Here is a 23355-nt window from a genome sequence, read left to right as displayed (position 1 = left end):
GTCTTCCGTCTTGACATCTTTGTTCTTCTAATCGGTATTCTACACATTGTGCCGCATGCTCCCGCAAATCTTGCAGACGTTGCTCTCGTTGTTCGTCATTTTCAGTAGCGACATGCTGTGACGCAAATCTTGTAGACGTTGAAACATCTAAATCATGAAACCTTTCTGCTCGTATAATGTTAGTTAAAGTTTACAAGCATTTCACCTTAGCCGCCGTATGTGTGGGACAAAGTATATGAAATAGATTTATTTTTAAAAGGAGTGAAATTGTTTATCAGTTTATACTAAAATGAAAATTTCCTTTTGGTTTGAGCCTTCATTAATTTATACACAAATTTTTATTTTTACTCTTTGGAATTTCTGATGAAACATCAGCTGTGAGAATTGGCTTACTACTCTTGTTATGATATGTCAGATGTCATTTATTATAGAATGTAAAAAAAGAAATAAAAATTGAATAAATATTAAATTTGTAGCAGTTTTTCATTGCTTAAAAACATAAAATAAAACGGACACACACACACACAGATTGCTCATTTAAAGGTATTATATTTAAACTTAATGTTTTTCATTGCCTTCAAATTAAAACTTGCACAGTTTGTAAATTTGCATACGAAATGAATTCACAATATAGTTTATGCATATATTGCACCTTCCAGATATTGTAGAAAAACAATTATTGGGACACAATAATTGTTACATATAAATTATAAAAAAATAGAAATAATTTTCAATTTTTCAAATAAAATCGTAGCTACATTATTCAGATTTAATTACAATATTGGAGATTTCCATCCATTAATTAAAAGACGGAATCTCTGTTTCCTGAATCCCACACGAGCAGTGTAAAGGAAATGGGTTCATATATTGAATCCAAATCGTAACAAAACCTATTTGAACCGTGAACATCACGTATACTTTACAGACAAGTTAGGAGTAGTGCACACCATAGGCTCGCGTAATAGGCTTCACCAAAGGAGGCATGCAAATTTTCAGATCTACAGTTCATTTCATTCTTGAGATGTTGACATACAGACAGAGATGTAGAAGAGATTTTTAAACCCTCCTCCCACAAATAAGAGATATTGTGTGAGCTTCCTGAGTAAGGATTCAACGACCCTCAGCAAAATCCCATGGAGTGACATACACCATTATAGAACTAATACTTGTTTATGTAGAAATGAACTTTCTCGCAATGCTTAAAGCCTACAGGTGAAATCTTTCCCAAGATATCTTGCAGATAATTAGGCTAAATGTGTGCCATGTTAGAAAGTCGTGATTACAGTTAGTTTTTTTTTATAAAATTTATATTATATATTATATTTAATATATTGGCCGTCTTGAATTAGTTCACTCTTTATACAGTTCACACAATTATAGACAATTACAATTACTTAAAAGTGTAAATTCCCTTAACCTGGCTGTCGTTGTCAAAATGACCAGAGGTAATATTGAATTTAAATTCAACTTTATGTTTCTGTCTCAAAAAGAAGACTAGACTTCCAGTGTGGTAAAGGTAACTCTGTTAATGTTATTCTACAAAAATATTCTTGTGTGTACCTAGAATTACTCTTTTCATAAAATGTAACTATTATTTAAAAGTATAAAAAAAGAAGTTAATGATTATCAACAAAGTAGGTTTTTTATTGTTTTAACAATAGTATGATGGGTACATAAAATGATATATAATTGGATCACCCCTCCGCCACCCCTCAGCCATGTGTTATTTACAGGACCAAGATACTCCTTGACGTACAATTTTGAAGAACCCAGCTGTGGAGAGTATGTAAACAATAGTAAGTAACATTTGTCAGCAAGGATTAACGCTCCTTAGACCCAGTGAGCAAGACTGAAGATTAGTTACTCTACGAAGAATTTCCTTACCGCTGTTGTTCAGTTGCATTGGTTTCAGCAGTATGTCAGACTGAAGATTTCTTATCCACTAAGATTTCCTTACCACTGTTGTCCAGTTGCGTTGGTTTCAGCAGTATGTCAGACTGAAGATTTCTTGTCCACGAAGAATTTCCTTACCGCTGTTGTTCAGTTGCATTGGTTTCAGCAGTATGTCAGACTAAAGATTTCTTGTCCATGAAGAATTTCTTTACCGCTGTTGTCCAGTTGCGTTGGTTTCAGCAGTATGTCAGACTGAAGATTTCTTGTCCACGAAGAATTTCTTTACCACTGTTGTCCAGTTGCATTGGTTTCAGCAGTATGTCAGACTGAAGATTTCTTGTCCACGAAGAATTTCTTTACCGCTGTTGTCCAGTTGCATTGGTTTCAGCAGTATGTCAGACTGAAGATTTCTTGTCCACGAAGAATTTCTTTACCGCTGTTGTACAGTTGCGTTGGTTTCAGCAGTATGTCAGACTGAAGATTTCTTGTCCACGAAGAATTTCCTTACCGCTGTTGTTCAGTTGCATTGGTTTCAGCAGTATGTCAGACTAAAGATTTCTTGTCCACGAAGAATTTCTTTACCGCTGTTGTCCAGTTGCGTTGGTTTCAGCAGTATGTCAGACTGAAGATTTCTTGTCCACGAAGAATTTCTTTACTGCTGTTGTCCAGTTGCGTTGGTTTCAGCAGTATGTCAGACTGAAGATATCTTATCCACAAAGAATTTCCTTACCCCTGTTGTTCATTTGCACTGGTTTCAGCACTATGTAAGACTGAGGATATGTTCTCTTGCGGAGATTTTCATTGAATATGGGTGCCACTTGTTGAACAAATTCGCTGATATAGCAAAAATCCGTTATGCTTCATTCTTCTCTTTAATGCATTCCTTAACAACCTTAGTGCCAAACAATCATTTTTAGTCATCTTGAGCCAGAAGTGGCGCATTCTTCTTGGCTTTTTAAAGTGTGGTATATTTAGTCCACTTCTAATAACATTTCTTGAAATAACGTTACTTATGGAGAGCAATTCAAAATAAATTGTGACAGCTGGGATTGTGATTTTGTTTAAATCGGACTTAAACATAAAAGCATGTTGATGCTCCAATTTTAATTTAGAATGAATTTCAAATATTAATTACCATGGAAACAATTTGCCTCGATTGTTTGTATTTATGTTTAAATTTAAATTTATAAATTTTATCCAGCTGCCTTATTCAGGTGTGCTCAGAATACACTGGAGTACAGGCTACCTACTAAAGGAGATCAACGAAAACATTAAGTTCCATTAGAAACAATTATACCACCAAATTGTTAGGAATTTCTTTATTTTGGTGGGTGGATAGTTATCAAATAAACTATTGTTTTTAGTTCAATGTAGTCTTCATGCAACCGTTATCTAGAATTCGAATGGTGTATTTGACTAGGTGGCAATAGGTGTGGACAGCTCATCAAAGATAAGTATTCAATGTAAATTTTCAAATAACAAGAAACTTTCATAACAAACTGTGGTTAACTGTAAAATACAATAAGATGAAAGGACAAGGTTGTAGCCAGCGAGGGGGTTAAAGGGGTCCGGACCCTCCCCCAAATTTTTAATATTTTAAATTACTTTTTTAGTAAACTATTATTATTATTTTAATAATTCAGTATTATTGATATGTAATACTGAAAGATCATTCTCAACAAAGAAACCGATCAAGAACTTTTTAAGGAGCAAAATGAGGCCTTACTCTCCGTCCATAAAGGGAAAATATCAGTTCTCTGGACTCCCCCCCAATGTTTTCCTGGCTACTTTCTTGAAGGACAAGTTCATTTATTATAGGTAATCTCCAAAATACTTAACTGAATAAAACAAAAATTATACTGTGTTACACAACTTAAACGGATCTAAGTTCCCAACTGATTGTAAGTATATTAACAATATTATTAGGTGCTTATATTTTACTAGCTTCACCAACACATGATAAACAACGTAACATATGAAACAGCTTAACATTTTTATACTTTTTAGCGGTTTTTTGTCTAGTTAAAAACCTTTACTTGTAAATCAATAAAACTTTGAACTATGTAATATGCAATAACTAAAGCAATATGTAATATACATGGGTAATCCATGTGCATAAAACTTTTCAATATTCTGAATCAAATAGGTATATAATTACATTTGTAACATAAATTCAAGTAATAATACTTGAAATTGTAATTTTTAAGAACACTTTAAACTGGCTGTATTGTAGACTACTTGAATTATGTCAAAAAGTAAATTTGTAAATTGTAAATAGGTTCTATATGTAAATAGACAGTGTAAAACCTCATATGAAAAATCTTCCCCAGAAGGAAATTTACATAAATAATAATTTTATCACATACATTATAACCTAATACGGGAAACAAGTCTAAAAATTACTATATTTTACTAGCAGTTACCCGTGGCTTCACATGTAATTTCTTAACCTTTGCACTAGTATGAGCTCTTATGGTTCGAGTGAATTATACTTCAGATGTTGAGTTTGTCTTGTTACCACGATTAAGAAAATATGTAAAAGAGTGTATATTTATGTCCATTGTAATTTACTCCGCTCTTAGTATTTTTTGTTCCAAAGTTGATTTTGTCTTTTTTCCCAATAAAGAAAATATATATACAAACACGGCTCTGAGAGGCCTACTTCTGTCAAAAGACAACTAAGATGGGTTTCATAATATTCTTTAAATGTATCGTAAAAGTTAGATTACTTTGCATTTTATATCTGCAGTGGTTTGAACGCAATTTAGTAGACATTGCACGTGTATGACCACAGTTGGTTCAAGTGAAACTAATACGAAAAAGAAGTCTAAAACTATATTTTGCTAGCAGTTAACCCACTGCTTCACACGCAATTTCTTACGCTTCGCACATGTATGAGTGAATTATGTACTCATAAAATAAAAAACAAATAACTTTTGTAAATCGGGTTTTGTTATATGGCACCATGTATTCTGCTCTGTTTTCCACATCTGGGGTTAGTGTGCAGCATTTCACATGTACTAGACTGACTGCCTAGTTCATTTAATTTGAAAAAGAAAAGAAGGAAATAAATAACTTTGTCTAAGAAGTTTCTGTTTATGGAGCAATTAATCAATAAAACTCTACTTAATTAACTATACGGGAGAGTGCTAATAATGTTACCCCAAGCAATACGCTCTTACATTACCTTTATTTTCATTTGGAAGTATTGTACTTCTTTGTAGACTTCCATTCCTTCAAACAATTTTAATGAATTCATTACAAGCATTTGATGATAACACAGTGTATAGGGTTCTCTCACATTGTGGTCCTGTTACATGAGCCATCGACATATGAGTACTAAATACAGTCGAACCTTTGTTAGTGTGAACCTTGACAAAACCATTCTTTTCAAATTCCTTTGAAACTTTTGTAACATCAATGCTAAAATCAAATCTATACAACGTACATAAAAGCAGCTGAAGATGGTGAGGAGGATGCACGGGCGGAGAGTGATCGACCTGAACTGTCAACGAAAGAGAAGGAAAGTTATTGATGTACTAAAATGATTTTTCGTGGAGAGAAATTGTTTAGATGAAAGTGTAGTGAACAATTTAATTTAATTCTATTCCACGATGTATCTTCGAGTTAGATTCCACTTTGGATATGGTAAACATGCATGTAGGCAAACAATAAAAAATTGACTATAAAAACTTGATTGCAATTTTTTACTTTTTATGAAACATTGATCTGTTATGTATTATTTTCTAAAACCATATGTACAAGTGATTTAATACATATATACATACTGTAATTTTTTTAATTGTTGCAGTCTCCTTTACCTAGACCTACATTGAAAAATATCTTCAGTTACGTTAACAATGATTCGTAATATAAGGGTTAGTTACAAACTTCATTTTATAGAAGTTATCTCAGAGCAAGGGTAAACCTCTATAAGACGAATAGCTGCAGTATTAAACCTCGATAAAACGAACCTCTTTATAACAAATACCTCAATATGACAAATTTTTTCTGTGACCCTTGAAATTTGTTTTATCAAGGTTAGCTTCACATTATCCCAGAGTTTCAATACATTTAATCCATTATATGGAATTCTATAGTAGTGTTTTATGATAAACAATTACTTGAATTCTATCACAATGTGATTTAGTTTCATGATATTAATATGACCCCTGTTGCAAATGACTAACGAAAACTCGCAATCAATAGCAATTTTCTGAAGGATATTGTTTTCTCCAGACATTTTTAATGTACATACTGTAAAAAATTAATATTTTTTATATTCAACAGATTTTCAGTATATAATTATTAAATTCTGCCTTATTCAAACGCTTAACATTCCTTGTAAGAAAATTGGTTCCTCTTTTTCTGTTAGCCAGTAAAGTGTGTACCAAAGAGAGTAAGAAACACCTTTTACGTTGAAGTTTACACCGCAACTCACATGAGACTGTCCTCAATGTATTTGACCTCCGCAGACAACAGGACTCCGACCTGGTCTCTCTGTGATTCGGTTAGCAGTGGTGACAAGGCTTGGCTCAGCTTCATCAGGTTGTACATGATTATCTGGGGAATCATTAACGCCTTCTCAGAAACGTAATAAATAACTCTTTCAGGGAGGGCAAAAATGTTTGTAATATTTCTGGTATAAGCTGTTGAAATGAGTACTTTTTGTACGGATTGAAGAAGATGAAGGTAAAAATATGGAAAACTCAAATGTTTTATAAATACATTGCAAATATAAAATTAAAAAAGGAATACTTTTTAGCCCATTACTCACAGTAAAATTGCATACATTACATATTACTTAATAATAATTTAACTTGGTACAAAAAAAATTTATTTTGCCTTTTTTGTTTACCATTAGTTTACTATAAGAACAAAACATAATATTACCATAAGAAACAACATTTTTCAGTTTCTTACTTTATTTTCTATAAGAGTACAAAATCTGATGTTGACTGGTTGGAAAATAGGATAAAAACACAAATACACAACACAATCGCCCATCTGACAACAGTTGGAATGACGTGATGTGAAACAGCTGTTACACAATGAAGATGTAGATAACCTACCACTAGGACTGCGTAAACCATTTGAAGAAAGGTCATAGGACATACAATACCATAGAGAACCATGATTTTATGATGTTTCGTGACTCATAAACATTATAAACAATGGGTTACAGATAGCCTATCTTTTTCAGCACAAGTAATGCAGACTGCGTAAAGCTAGCATTGTCTTCTTGGACAGCATACTTTTTGGACTATAAATAATTTTAACAGAGTTTACTACCTCAGAAAATGATTAGGGTTGCATGTTATCTCTACAGAAATATATTTTAATTTTTTAAACAACATATATAGAATGACCTGTAAAACTAATTGGTTATATTATAACTAAGATTATATAAAAAAATGAAGGCTCGTGTTCCTCCAATATTTGTTTATTCTACCAATGTTATCTCAACAAGACTGTTGCATATCATTGTAATCAATTTGCTCTGAAGTGAGGTATTTTTTATGATTTGGGCCGATATGGTTGGATGACTTTGTTTTCAACAATTTCCAATTGTAGCCCAACAAATGAAAAAATTAAGAATAAGTTTTGTTTAGTACACAAAACAATTAGAATAAAACCCAAATAGTTCAGACCATATATTGAACTCTAGGTTTGTTAACCCTCTCCCGCTCGCATTGTTGCCAGGCGCTCACGGTGCTTCTAACCTCAATTAATTCGCTCTGCCGGTCACGCTCGGTCAAAATACGCGGCGACTCAACTTACACACGTTCTGTCATAGTAATTAACTATAATTATATATATTAATTATTTTAGTATATATTGGTTCAATGAAGTTGATTGTACGAGACCAGGGAGGGGGCACACGGACAGCTGGGCGCCGGGTTGTTTGTTGCGCAGTTACTTGGTGCCACCAACCACTTCACAAAGCTCTGGTACATCACTACACTCACTTGAATCGTCGCAATCACTACTAATAATGAGATCGATTTCACTGTCACGAAGTGTACGACTACAACCCGCCATTGTTTCTGCACAACTAATATAAATAGCAAAATAATGGATTAAATCTACTGTAAAAGTAAAGTAAATGGTCTCCTGATAGCAAACAACCCGTAGTAGTACAAACTATTGCTACTCGAGAGCAGCACTTATCGGCTCTATTGGGTAAAGCAGTGCGTGCCGATCTGTGCCATTTAAGCTGCAGTGGCTATGTGGTGGCCGTGCTGATTCATGCCTTGCGAGCGGGAGAGGGTTAAGCTTTGACTGCTGGGTTTATGATTAACATTATGATAATACACTTTTTTGTACAAACCAGTTGATCCGAGATGGTATCCAAACTACACACAGGTATCCAATCTCATTAATATCACAACGATCATTTAAATTGTTCCTTTTAAAACACTTGAGAAATAAAAGTTTTACTATTATCAATTAATAGCACTTTAAAACTGTCAAATGTGCGAAAATGAAATTAATACTATCTAGCTATTAATTTTAAAAACCATCATTTATACTATAGATTTCCACTTAAAACAGAAATTAATAAATATTGTTAGGGTAACAATGTTTAATGGAACATTTGGAATTTTCTCTACGATCACTAAGATCTAACAATGCACTGATAGTAACAGTATATACTTTCAATGCAGTATGGTAAACAACATCTGAAAGTATTCTGTAAAATGCCACTTACGTCAGGTTGTCTGATGTAGCAATAGCGCGCCTCGTGGTCTGAAGCGTTGGGGACATACTCGGGCTGGTAGGCCTCGACAAATCCGAAGGGTCCGTAGTCTATGGTCAGTCCCAGCACACTCATGTTGTCTGTATTGAGGACTCCATGGGTGAAGCCGACACCTTGCCACGCCACCACAAGGTCTGACGTTAACCTACTCACTCGGCTCAAGAACGTCAGCACTCTGTCGTCTGATGTTGGGTCGATATCGGGGAAGTGTTCCTACAGTCAATGTTCTAACATTAGTATATTAAAAAGATTATTTTAATTATGTGTCTATATTTGTGGTTTTAATTTATGACAAAGCTCAGTGCCGAAACATTTTAACAATTTCAAAAATACTGCTTTGACAATGATGTTTTAACATCGAAACGCGTAAGCCCAATATTGTTTTTAGATTGCTAACTAAAGATATGTGAAAACCTCTTCTTTAAATATTGTTTATTGCAATCCAGGGACTAAAACATGAAGTTTGCACATTAGCCTTTATCAGTACCGAGGATGTGTTGAATTGTTTACAAAAGCTATTATAAAAATATTTAAGCTGTACGATCTAAATAGACAAAGAATCTGATTTCAATAGGGACATAAGTGCAAACTTATTTTTTAACTTGGAGGTTGAATAATCTACAGAAAAAAACAAATAATGGAATATTTCATCAACATTGCATAACTTGCATCCTAGAAGGAACTGGTTTTTCCTCTTGAAAATATGTAATGTTCCCACATTTCTTTGATAAAAATTCATATATAACACTTAAAATTATGCCTATACTTACGCACTACATACAATTCATAATAACAAATCTTAAGGAAACAAGATTTTTCCGGATTTTTGCCATTGTTCAGTGATACAAGAAATCAGTAACACTATATTTCGAGATCTGCAATCTGATCTCTTCTTCAGTTGGATAACTAACCTAACACATAACTACAATCTTGGTTAAAATGTACAAATCATACCTGAGCGTTGTGAAACGCTTAAGTCAGGAATCACAACAACCACATTATATTTAAACTCCGTGAACACCTCTAAAACACTAATTATTAAAATTGAACTAAAGAATACAGATCACAATATGTCAGCACTGAGTGACCGACTACTGAGAACTGACCAGACGCTAATAGTAAATGGCGATCGTAAACCAATCTCAATTGAGAAAATGGTTGAAACCTAATTCAGAAAGTCCGCTATTCAATACAATACATTTTTCCCCACCTACTTAAAGCAGGCTCACATAAGAACTGTTACTATAGACTGTTCAAGTGTGTAAATATAATAGTGAATACCTACATATAGACATTAGTAAAAGCGCTACCTCTAAACAAGTTCCATTTTCTGAATGTGGCAACTCTGTATATTTACGGGTGATAATGTACTCCTGAAGTGAGTACTAAACATTCAATTCCCCATTCAAAACTTTATTTGTATCATTGAGCATTAAATTTCAATAGACAACTTCAAAAGAATACTAAAAAGATAAAAAAAAATAAAACTTGTTAACCTAAAAACAATCAGAATGTATTGACGACAATAAATACTGAAACTGATATAAATTATTAAATACATGTAACTCACAATTATATCTAATAAAATCTTAAATAACATTAAATACAAACTAAAAAAAAATTGTATCTAAAAATGCATTATAAATGTTAATGAAGTGTTAGATAATACTTAAATATTGTATTAAATTGTAATATTTTAGGATTCTCTGTAACACTATTTAATGTATGTGATGAAATTAATAAAGATTTTTTGACCTGACTTTGACTTTGATGCTATGTACTTCACAGTTGGTATGAGAATAGATTGGAAGCCCATTATGAATATTAGTTTAGAGCACATTGCTTGTATTCATTTAAAATTTTCTATTTACTTTTGTATGTCTGTTTATGGTTACTTTATACAGTAAATTGCTTTTGATTGTACCCAAAATTACGCCAACAGCATCAAATTATTATCTACTTACACATACTGTATATACAATGTATATGGCCGTTATATCTTTATTTTAATCATGTAATTCCATGTCATTACACAACAGTTAAATTAACACAATAAATGTGATGCAAAAGTTTAATATTAATGTTTTTGTTTCCAACACCAGACAGATAATAGTAAGACAAACTGAAATAACATTTTACAAAATGCTCTAATAAGGTTGATATTTAAATGGCTAAACATCATAACAAATAACCACGTCAAGCCAAAAACGAACATGTATTTGGAATAAAATAAATTAACTTTGCAAAGGTTAAATAAATATTTCTTTTCCAGAAGTACAAACCTTAAGGATGAAATCAAACAATTTCTTCAATAAGTCAAGTTCGTTGGTCTTAGCCGGTAACTCAAATGAACCAAAGCGAAACCAAGAGGGTGCTAATCGCAAGACAACAGCCGTCTTCTCCATGACAGGATTGCCGTCGTACAAGGGGTCTCGGAATGCTCGTTCGTCACTCACTACAATCGCTGCAGCTCGAGATGTCGGGATGCCTAAACAACACCAGCCTCCAATAAAATGTTTTCTAAAGAATCTTTTTACAGTGTATAATTAGCTTGATTCTCTCTCCAAAATATCTTTAACCCTTTGAGTGCCAAATACTTTTGAGGGAGTGGCGCTGTCAGTGCGAAGCATTTATAGTAGATCACCACTATCAGTGCCTAAGGATATATGGCAGATCACCACTGTCAGTGCCCAAGGATATATGGCAGATCACCAGTGTCAGTGCCAAGCATTTATCAGAATCAGAATCAGAATATCTTTATTGTCATTAGTCAATATTACAATTGCTATAGACAACGTCAATATAACTAATATAATAAATAAAAATGTTATAAGGCTACTTAGTTTATTTGAATGTCATTAACTGATATAATATATTGAACTAATTCGTACAGTGTATTTGTCAATTAAAAAAAATGTAACTGTAGTATTAGTAAATACATAACAAAATAAATAGTTGAAACAATGAATTAAATTACAACTAATCAACAACTCCATTCCAGGCCTAAGGAAGGTAACAATTTGTAGCAAAAAATTCTTCAAGGGAATAAAATGCCTTACTTATAAGCCAGTTCGACAGTTTAGTTGCAAATGGTTGAAGTTCTAAGCTTATAAACTTTTGAGGTAATTTGTTAAAACATTTAATTTGTAAATATTTATGGCTAACTAATGTTTTCCTAAGTCTAGAGGAAGGTGCAACAATATCCCGAGCTCCCCTAGTGTCATAATCATGAATTTCATCAAAGCAGATAAAGTCTTCAAAATTCTCCTTTACATATATTACATTTTGAAATATGAAAATGCCAGGAACAGTCATTATATTGTAGTCAATAAAGCATTGTTTACAATCATCTTGATAACCCAAATTGGCTAAAATTCTTACTGCCTTTCTTTGCCACGCAAAAACTTGACTGGCACCCCTACTGTTACCCCAGAGCATTGAGGCATAAAGTAACTGTGAGTGAAAGTCACTGAAATAAGAAGAGAGTAACATATTTCTACCAACACAGTTTTGTAATTTACGTAACAGAAAACAAGCCTTAGATAGTTTAGAAATTACTGAGTTAGTTTGAGCTTCCCATGATAGTCTTTGATCTAATGTTACTCCAAGTAATTTCACTGGCTTAATACAGCTCTCTGCTGTGTGCAACTTTTTTAATGTGAAACAAATTGTTTCAGTTTTATCCCCATTGACTTTAAGATGGTTGACATCAAACCACGAGTTTGCAATTTCCATCACTCGGTCACTTTGTGCTTCCACTTCTTGGAAAACTTTGCCAGTAACTAAAAAAGAAGTGTCATCTGCATATAGAATAGTCTTACATGGAATATTGGTTGGCAGATCATTTATATACATAATAAACAAGAGTGGGCCCAAAACTGACCCCTGTGGAACCCCAGCAAGGACCTCCTGAAATGAGGATTCTGAACCGGCCACTGAGACTTTGTGTAATCTGCCACAAAGATAAGTTTTAAGGAAGTGCAACGGTTTATCATCAATACCATAGTATTTCAGTTTACTCAGTAGAGTTTCATGTGATATACTATCAAAGGCCTTACTGAGATCCACAAGAGTCATATTAACATATTCACAGTTCTCAAAGCTATTTATGATATTAGTTACAACTTCATTTAGAGCTTTAGTTGTAGATCGACCAGGACGAAAGCCAAATTGGCTATTACTTAAAATGTTATATAGATCAAAGAATTCTAACAGTTGGTTCTTAACGCATGACTCCATTATTTTTGGAAACACAGATACAATACATATTGTTCTATAGTTGTCAATACATGATTTATTACCTTTCTTAAAAAGAGGTATACTCCTAGACTTTTTTAAGCAATCTGGAAATTTAGAACTTTTTCAGTGAAATGAAAGATTGATCAAAAATGTTAATGGCTTAACAATAGCATCAGCAATAAGTTTGATAACTTTGTTACTAAAACCAAACACATCTTCGCTGTTAGAGGGTTTTAATGATCTTATTACCTTAAGTACATCAAGCTCGCTGACATATTATGGCAGATCACCACTGTCAGTGCCAAGCATTTATGGCAGATCACCACTGTAAGTGCCAAGCATTTATGGCAGATCACCACTGTCAGTGCCAAGCACTCTTTTAGTGTTTGTGTAGTGTTCTGTCAAATGATTCTTCTCTAATAAGTTTAAAGTACAGAAATTGTAATTTTATTATCTTAATTTATTTGTATGCATATATTTTATTGTACCGTATGTACATAGGAACATAACAGACCAAATTAAAAAGGTAAGTATCAGTATAACTGAGTTTAAATTGTTTACAGTTGGTATTGGTGTAGTGTTCCATGAAATAATTAACATCTTTATAAAAAAAACATAACCGGATAATTTTTTTTTATTAAGTAAGGGAAAATTAGACTATAACTTATATATCATATTTATTTTAATGATAAAATCTGTTGAAATTTTTAAATAACAATTAAATAACATTTTTATTTTTTTACATTTTGATATACTAACATTGCAATTTTTATCTTACACATTGGTATGTACCTTTTTATTATTCCCCATAGAAATAGGAACATGAATAACTAACCAAGTTAAAAAAATTAAGCATTTGTTATACTGAGTTTTTACTTTTCTTATATATTTGCGCAGTGTTGAAAATCTGCACTTGTATAAAAGTTGTCTCTCACATTTGGCAAATAGCTTTTAGCAGCTACAACAAATCAAACCAAGACGGAAAATTTGATTTATTATGTGCAAAATGAGTCTAAGTACTATGTGGCATGTCAACATTTAGTAACAGAATAATAGATATTCGAAAAGCCGATCTAGTCTGCCCTTGGTACTTATAAGAAATACCGGAGAGCCAAACTCATCAGGTCTTGGCACTCAAAGGGTTATAATAAATAGTATTTAAAATGTACAACAATAACAATGTCAAAAGAAACTTAGAAACTCTATTGTGAAAGTATTGTTTACTAACAATAAAGAATTTTAATTCTTAATCAATAACCGGTTGTAATACAGTCTATTACCTTAGACTCTAATAAAGCTACTTACCTAAATAAAACATAGCCTCAGAACAAAGAAATTCCCTGATGGACGACCTCAACACAGCTCTCCCATCACCATCTCTTGAATACGGAGTTTTACCGGAACCTTTCAACTGCAACTCCCATCTTTCACCAGCACTAAACATTTAAAATCAACAGTGATAGTAAATTGAAAATTACATTATTTTTTTCAGTTAACGTTGCATAAGAATGTTTCCCACATGTTCTATAAACTCCTAGGTGAGAGCTTATCTCTGAAACTGATAAATGCAATATAGGCTTTATGACAAGGCTGCATGTTTTTGAATTAAAGTGAATTATTTCTCAAAATGGCATAACAATATTACCCTGGTTCGATCTGAAGACAATATTTTTCTTGATACTTATCTGTTGACAAATACATGTTACCACACAGATTGAAAGAAAAACGAAACTACTTGACTATGTTTTATCAATATTTTATAAATTAAGATTATAAAAGACAAACAAGTAATTTTTCAGAGGAAGGATCTCTTCCTTATTAATGCTTATAACAATACTATATGTACACCGTTCTATATGGTTGATAGACTTTTATGCTTGTTTGAAAAACCTTAAAACACAATTAACACTATATATTATGATTTGTGTCTGTTATGTCAAATGTCATAGCAATTTAGAGTTATAAACACAACCAGATAACACATTTTTTAAGCTATAAAGCAACACAAATAATAGAAAAATTCTTCTACATATACATTATAAAGTTTTGTTTTGAGTTTATATAAAATTAATATGTACATATTTTTGGACAAGACAAAAACAAGAATTATAAAAATTGGCCAATAATACTGTAACAAAGTTATTACAATTTTCTAATTACTATACGAAATTGAGTTGGTGGCTACAACCATGTCCATTTAAGGCCCTTTTTGCAGTGAAGGTATTTTCCAACTTTCTATAGTTTCAAGAGGAGTATAATCTGGTAAATATTATTTTTGTATGAGCAAAAAGGGCAGTTACAGCTATTTAAGCCAGATGATATTGAAGACCATTTATGAAGAGAATGTTATTCTTTCCTGTTCTTACTGATTGCCGATATGTTATTGTGTAATTATTTTTATGAGTGAATCAGGTTTTACAATCTCATTAGTAAAGAGGTAAAGGACACATTTATTTCAAAGTGTAAACAAAGACTAAAACTGTTAGTGCCAAGTTAATAAAGGAGGTGTTTTGAGATTTTTCTCAAGGCAAAAAAGGTATGGAATCCAAATATGCAGCATTTCTTGTTGGTGTTCCTCAAATGCTAAAAGTGGGAAAAAAACTAAGTTTTAATTGTTTTCCTTGTGGCAAGGGGTATACCTTGACAGCAGATTGAGTTGGGAACATCACATAGATCAATTGTGTAAAAAATTATCTAGAGTAGTCTATCTCTTGAGTAAATTGAAACATTGTATAACTACGGATATGCTTCTAGCCTCCTATTATGCATTTTTCCATTCACACTTAAGTTATGGTATAACTCTATGGGGGAACAGTAGTAGTGCAGTAAGAGTATTTAAATGGCAAAAAAATGCATTACGTGTTATGAAAAATGTTTCAAAAAGAGAGACTTGTGTTCCAATTTTTAAGGAATTAAAAGTAATGACTATTCCTAATATGTATATATTCTACTGCCTTATAAGTGTAAAGGAACAACTTGAAACATTTACAACTAGGCAGGATATTCATGATTATCCTACTAGAACAAAACATTTGTTACAACTCTTACCAGTTAAATTAACCAAAACAAAATGCAGTCATCTTTTTATGAAAATTAAATTGTTCAATAAGTTACCATTAGATGCTAGATCTGTATCTTTAGTCAAATTTAAAACAGTTTTGAAGTGCTGGTTAAAATTTAATATATTTTATTGTGTTGATGAATTCTTAAATTGTGATACCACAACAATCATTTTTTAAATTTTGTCTCTCAATGTATTTATTTATTCAGTTATTTATTATTTATTTAGTTTTAATATTGTTGAGTTTTAACATTTTATCCATGTTAAATGTGTTAATAGTTATTTATTATTGTTAATTTATATAGATCTGTTGGTTGTTTGGTTATTGTTGTTATTAATTATATAGATCTATATATTTGCTGATAGGCTGGATTGAGTAGGTAGAATCTGAGTTGTTTGTTTTTGTTTTAGTTTAGTGTTTTAGTTTAGAATATTTTAGTAACTTGACAAAGTCTATTGCACTATTGAATGTGTTTAAAGACCAATAAAGATCTTGAATCTTGAATCTCTCACCTGCATTGGATTTGGAAGTTGTTAAACATTTTTCAATCCGAGGCCATTCATTTAGCCCAGTGGTTCCCAACAAAAATTCTTCAAGGACCCCTTTTATCAATCACTATACTTACACTATACTCACTATTCTTAAACTTAAATGGTAGATTTCATGCACAATAATCTGAGTTACAGTAGTCAGTAAGTACAGGGTGGAGCGCGGTAATTTGCTTTTTTGCACTGCAGGCTGTGGCGACACTGTTGGTCGAAGAGAGGGGAGAGTGGGCGTGGCTTATAGTGGATGACGGGAGATTTGTATTCCTCCGCGTTCCAGTTGCCATCATGCAGTGGACACGAGAGGAGAGGTCGTTTTGTGTTGAAGCGTATTTTTCAAATGCCCACTCGATCATTGCAGTGCAGCGTGCTTTTCGTTTACGATTCGCTGTTCCCCCACGCGGACGTGTTCCTGGTCGGCAATCAATTGTAAATTGGGTAACTGCATTCAGAACAGCAAGGAATGTGTTATGTGTACGAAGGGGACCTCAGAGAAGGATTACAACACCGGAAAACATCGATAGAGTTAGAGCAGCAGTACTGCAATCTCCAAAACGCTCTGCTCGGAAGCAATCACTTGCTCTTGGCATTTCAAGACGTTCTCTCCACCGGATTCTTCATGATTAATTGAGATTTCACCCGTATAAAATGTGCTTGGTCCATCAATTGTCAGCACGGGACTATTTGAAACGGCGTACTTCTTGTGAAGGCATGCTTGCAACTATACCGCGTGATGCAATTGTGTTCTTTCCTGATGAGGCACATTTTCACCTCAGTGGGTGTGTTAACAAGCAAAACATGCGCTACTGCAGTGAAACAAACCCCAGAGAAGTCCACCAGAGACCTCTGCATTCGGACCACGTCACTGTGTGGTGCGCCATATCACGAGTAGGCATCATTGACCCTTACTTTTTTCAGGATAACCGTCGTGCCATAACTGTGAACTCCGAACGGTACTTGACTATGATACAGGATTTTTTTCAGCCGGCTCTTGAGGGAATGCAATTAGAGGATACATGGTTCCAACAGGATGGTGCCACTGCACACACAGCGAGGGTTACCATGAATTGTTTGAGGCAAATGTTTCCTGGACGGCTTATCTCTTTGAGGGTGATGTTAACTGGCCGGTACGCTCACCAGACTTAGCCCCATGCGATTTTTTCCTTTGGGGTTACCTGAAGTCGAAGGTGTATATCAACCGTCCTTCAACCTTGGAAGACCTAAGGAACAATATTGAGGCTGAAATTGGCAGAATACCAGTCGACATGCTTGTTAGAGATAATGAAAACTTCAGAAAATGTATGCAGCAGTGTGTGGATGCCAAAGGTCAACATTTGCCAGATACATTATTTAAAACCATGTAATTTAAAAATTCCCTCACTGTTCAATGTAATTAAAATAAAAAATAATTTTTTCTAAGGTTCATAATTTTTTTATTTCATTTCAAAATCAGCAAATTACCGCGCTCCACCCTGTACCTACCCATTTACTCTAAGATAGAAACTGTTCTTATGAAAATTAAATTTGATTCTAGCACAAGTTTATGTTTTTATTTTTATTTAAGAAACCAAAAGTAAGACCACAAATATGTCGGAATATGTAGATCCAGGCAAAATTTAATACACTTTTTTATATTATTAATTTATTTGGGAAAAGGTGGTAGTGAAGTAAAAACAAGTATCACTAGTGTGTTTTAAATGCGATATACAGAGAAAAGTATTGATTAAATTAATATATAGTAATAAGAAAATAAATAATATTATCAAATAAAAATTATTATTTACAAACAAATCAATGAAATAACTTGAAAATTTTTCAGTGTGATACGTTGAACCTGTCCTTTGAGTTCATTATTTCTGATATATTCGGTTCCATACATGACACTTTTACTCTCAAATCATACTATACATTAAGCTGATCTCTAGTGGAAGTTGAAAAAAAAACGACTTCGTAGATGTAGTATCTAATATTGCCGCTAGAATGAGCTAGTGCTGGTTGACTGTAATGATGAATAACCTGCTGAACTTACACGAAAACTACAATAATGACTACTGAAAGAATTGCGGACCCCTACGTGACAGCACGCGGACCCCTGGGGGTCCACGGCCCACCTGTTGGGAACCACTGATTTAGTCAGTAAAAATAGGATAGAATAGATGTTGATATCATTACTACATGTATAGCGGACCATACTGGGCAGCTTACCATAATTGCTATTCCATCCAAAATTAAAAGGCCTTCCACTGCAACTTGTAAACATTTTAACACCAATAACCTCACAAACCTAAAATATATATTAGCTGCTCTATCGTGGGAAGTGAGACTTCAAGCTCCCTATTCTCAAACTTTATCAGAGGATTAATAGCTTTTGATCTAAACCAGAGAGGTCTAATCCTAAGCAGAGCAACTGAGAAAAAGATTTATTGAAGCTCAAGTATATATACTGGGTCAATCCATTTCAAATCACCCAGGTCATGTTGCTCAACATTTGTAATTTGCCTAATTTTTTTATTATGAGTTCCCTATAGGTAGACAATCACAAAACACTATTTGAAAAAATTTTACAAGCCTTAGTTTTTTCCTGGCGGCCATTTTTAAAATGGCGGTTTTGCAGATTTTAGTAAAATATGCGGTTTGCGAAAAGTTTAATTGCCAAGCTATTTTTAAAGATATCAGAATAATCCAAAAACCAGTGTGTTCAGCATAAAATGAACTTCAATTTGACATTATAATAATGTTTCTTTTGTGCAAGAAAGTCAGTCAAACTTGTTCTGCAAACTCTCGGAAGAAAATCATCAATTGTTACTTTTTAAGACCATAAAAGTTTAAGAAGGAAAAGAGACTCACTACTAATATTTTATTTCTTTGTTGAAAACTAATATAACTACCTACTGAAAAAGTTTTAGCCCTGAGAATGCTCTCTTTTTTTTCTAGAGCTTTTCAAAAATGGCCGAAAGCCTAATAATGTCAATTTTCTAGGGTTAATAACTAAAAAGGGACTGAATGAAAATAAATGAAAATTTTACATTATGTTCTTTATACAAATAGGAATATCTCATAAAAAAATTATGACTGAGACTTAACTACATTTAGAGATATACAGCATTGAATTTCAGTTAAAAGCGCTACCCTTTTTCTCGCTTGTGCGGTACCAAGTTAGCAAACAAGGGCTTGTTTAAATCATTATGTTAACAATAAACTTATATTTAATGCTCAAAACATTATATTCCTTATTTAAACCTACTTAGGATTTAAAATACAAATTATTTAAAACCAGAAAAATTAGTGACCATCTTGATCACAATACTACGACTGTGTACACATTTCAACATCACCTAATTAGTGAAATAAAGAAGATAAACCCTAATTTTGAAATGGTAATTTACTTGACTGTGTAGTCTTGACTGTGAGGGTAGTAATAAAAGATGTAACAGATTAATTACACAATAAGCTTAACTTACCTGTTAATGAACTCCCCTAATAGAATTGCTCGTCCATCGCCTAACTGAGTGGCCCAATATCCAAACTGATGACCACCATATCTATGAGCTAATGGAATTGAATTATTTAAGATTGTATTACCGGCAATGAAATCGGCAAACTCTTGTGTTTGTGTTATACTTGGGTCCATATTTAAAATTGTTGTAAGTACATCCTTTGAATATGCAACTAGATTTGGTAATTTCAGAGGAGTCGGATTAACATTAGAAAATAAACATCCTGCATTATTTCTTCTAAGGAAATTGTCTTTGATTTCATCAATGGGGAGTTCTAAAAGCTTGAAATTAGAAAACTGCCAGTCACTAAAATTTGTAGCTAACTTACAAATACCAGTTATGTCACTATGGGCCATGTTTATACTTCTTAAGCATAACTTCTTACAAAATTGTCCATTCAATGAAACTAATCCCAATTGGACGAAAACTACACTTAACCTTACAAATCTAATCATAAGTATTCAATAGTTTAGTTTAGAACAGATTATGTGATTTAAATGTTAAAAGAATATTATATCTTATTATCAAGACGAATCAAAATTACACTTCTTCGTCATAAAAACATAAACATTTGAAGTTTAACCTAACCTCAAAACGAAACTCGTATTCACTTCCCAGCCTGTCAATAACATGAAAAATAAACGAGCTCCTCATGCAGCAGAGAAATGGGGTGATCAAGACAGGCGGAGAGAAAGAGTGGGGATGGAGGGGCCCCACCTCCCAACAACAGATATCCCGTTTATTGGAATAGTGGACTGAGCAGTCCGCGCGTTCTCGCTCCGTATTCCTCTGGCTTTAATTTAGTTCAGTACGTGGCAAACCTATTAAAATGTATCACTGTATTTTCAAACCCCTTTCCGTAGTTTAGTACAGCATACATCCTCTTAAAATGTACCACTGTGTTTTTAGCTTCTACTCTGAATTAAACACCTTTCAGTAATTTGGTACAACATACATATATACATTTTCAAAGCTGGATGCTGCAGGATGCAGCGCAATTAAATTTATTTCATTAAATCTTGATTTTACAACGTAATTAATGACAGGCAATTAATTAATCTTGTCTACATACAAATAAACCAATACAACGGAGTATCGAAAGAACCAAAAAGACATAAGGAAGTCTAATGTAACAAAGTAACCTCGTTACATTCGCATAGCATAGTAGTTAAATAATGATCTTCAGGGTCTCCAAAATGCAAAATCAAAAATTAAGTTGAGTTTTTTAATTGCATATTTTGTATTATAATGTAAACCAATAAAAATGGTTTTGTAACATTATATTTGGTTCATTGCATTCTCATATAATATGATCTTAAACTGAATTTGTCAGTTACTGTAATATAATATAATTAGGAAAATTTTGTATTTATTAATGATGTCACGTGCTATGTTAGGTATTTAAGTCAGGTAGTTGTCATTGATTTTGTCATATTTCTATAATTATGTTTTTGTTGGAATATTTACTCGCAAGTTTCTTTTTTAATCCCCTTAGTTTATTACAGCTGGTACATAACTCTTATTACAGATTTTGTAGCGTAATTATTAATTTATTTACTACCAATTAATGACTCTACATTATAATATGCTGATTTTGCCCTAATAATTTGAATATATTCCAATAGTACAAAAACCCATATTTACCGTCGTTTTAAGCCTATTTGCAAAAATATGATGAAATTATGACATTTTATTCCTTGTGCACGATCTCACATTTTGTAAAGTGTCTTTGGAGTTATAAAGAAAGTTCAATATTAATATAATTAATTCGATATAATTTCTATGTTTTGCAGATATGTTCGGATATAAAACGACTCATTAATTCGTAAGATAATAGAAATCAGAACCGTTCCGAACTGAGGTCGCTATCAGCCGCATTTTCAGGGTTTGTCAGCACTGCTTGGCTCTGACCAGTCGACGAATTTTCGGGGTTTATCGGTACTGCTCGGCTCTGCCCCCACTCTTTCTCTCCGCCTGTCTTGATCACCCTATTTCTCTGCTGCATGAGGAGCTCGTCGTTTGCGATCACCCCATTTTACTGCTGCGTGAGGAGCTCGTCCATGCGTTGTGCTGTTAAGTTTTCATTGTTGGCACCGATAGAAAATTGACCTTTCCCCCTTTGTAATTAATTGGCATTGGCACGAAGGTTTGTGGTCAAATGCGTCGTATCTAATGAGAGTGAATAGAAGTCATAGATCTGTATCAAATTAAGTTCTGAACTTGTGTATTTAACCCTAGAATAGTAACGCCTATTTGCCACACATAAATGGTAACGCATAGCTACTTAAGGGAAAAATGAATACAAATTCATAAAAATTAAATTTATTTACAAACGACATTATTTACATCTTAGAGGTCATGTTTCCTGATTTTTGTTGATTTCAGTCTTTATTAGAACACTTTACACACAGCATTCCTCGGTGCTCCAAGCAAATATGCTTATAACATTTTGTGCACTAGAATCAAGTCATTCTTTTTTTCGCTGGGCAAACTGCACAAATCTTCCTTGTTCCTGCTTCTTCAATAACATTTTTAGCCTCAGATGTTGATGGGCAAACGACATCTTCAATGTTGCGTTTGAGATTCCTTGATAAATTTGGCAGTTTTTGTCTTCTCTGAATGTGCGGAGTTGTTAGTTAAACACATATTTCTTTAGCAAATGCCCTTCTTGTCATTGGTTTAAATTTTTTGACAATGCCTGATGGATAACAAATGAGTTGATCAAAAAACATTTCATCATGATCACTTTCTTGTTCATCACAATCACTTCGTTCAAGTTCAGATAGTATTTCTCTTATTTAAAAACTAGTGTTCAGTGGATCAGCCATGGTTACTTGACCATCCACAGTAAAAAGTATCACAAAAACTAACACAACATTCGCACAAAACAACTTTTCATATATTTACTCAGGAACAAAAAAGTAACAAAAACAGTAACGCGTAATCTACCAGACGACTATGGGCTCACTGAAATGAACTGAGTGAATGAAACAAAATGGAACCCTATCCAGCATACGAGCTCCTCACGCGTATGTTTAATGGGGCGATCAATGTAGGCGGAGAGAAAGAGTAGGGATGGAGGGGACCCTCCTGCCAATTACAGATAGCCTGTGGAATGAGCAGTCCGCGCGTTCTCGCTCTGTACTCCTCTGAATTTAATTTAGTTCAGTACCTGGCAAACCTATTAAAATGTATCACTGTATTTTCAAACCCCTTTCCGTAGTTTAGTACAGTATACATATATTTAAATTACATTTTCAAAGCTGGATGCTGCAGGATGCATCGTAATTAAATTTATTTCATTAAACCTTGATTTTACAACGTAATTAATGACAGGCAATTAATTAATCTTGTCTACA

At 33.2% G+C, this 23355-nt stretch overlaps 1 protein-coding gene across 3 annotated transcripts in view; it reads right to left on the bottom strand.

The window, feature by feature from the left end:
• LOC124367444 (protein adenylyltransferase SelO-like) overlaps window positions 1-20634 on the bottom strand; it is a 39781-nt gene extending 19147 nt beyond the window's left edge. For all 3 annotated transcript variants that reach the window (XR_006922893.1, XR_006922894.1, XM_046824262.1), the window contains exons 1-5: window positions 19961-20634; window positions 14198-14328; window positions 10936-11141; window positions 8606-8866; window positions 6335-6456 (exon numbers count right to left, since the gene is read on the bottom strand). Coding sequence is in view for 1 of the 3 variants with exons in the window: in XM_046824262.1 (XP_046680218.1) it covers window positions 6335-6456; window positions 8606-8866; window positions 10936-11141; window positions 14198-14328; window positions 19961-20451 (1211 nt within the window). In the remaining 2 variants the exon portion in view is untranslated. The remainder of the gene's footprint in view (window positions 1-6334; window positions 6457-8605; window positions 8867-10935; window positions 11142-14197; window positions 14329-19960) is intronic.
• Window positions 20635-23355: the final 2721 nt, after the last annotated feature.

The sequence above is a fragment of the Homalodisca vitripennis genome, chromosome 8 (assembly GCF_021130785.1).
Source record: "Homalodisca vitripennis isolate AUS2020 chromosome 8, UT_GWSS_2.1, whole genome shotgun sequence".
NCBI lineage: Eukaryota > Metazoa > Arthropoda > Insecta > Hemiptera > Cicadellidae > Homalodisca > Homalodisca vitripennis.
Note: the sequence above shows the minus strand (reverse complement) of the source record. Positions and strands in the feature narration are given on the sequence as shown.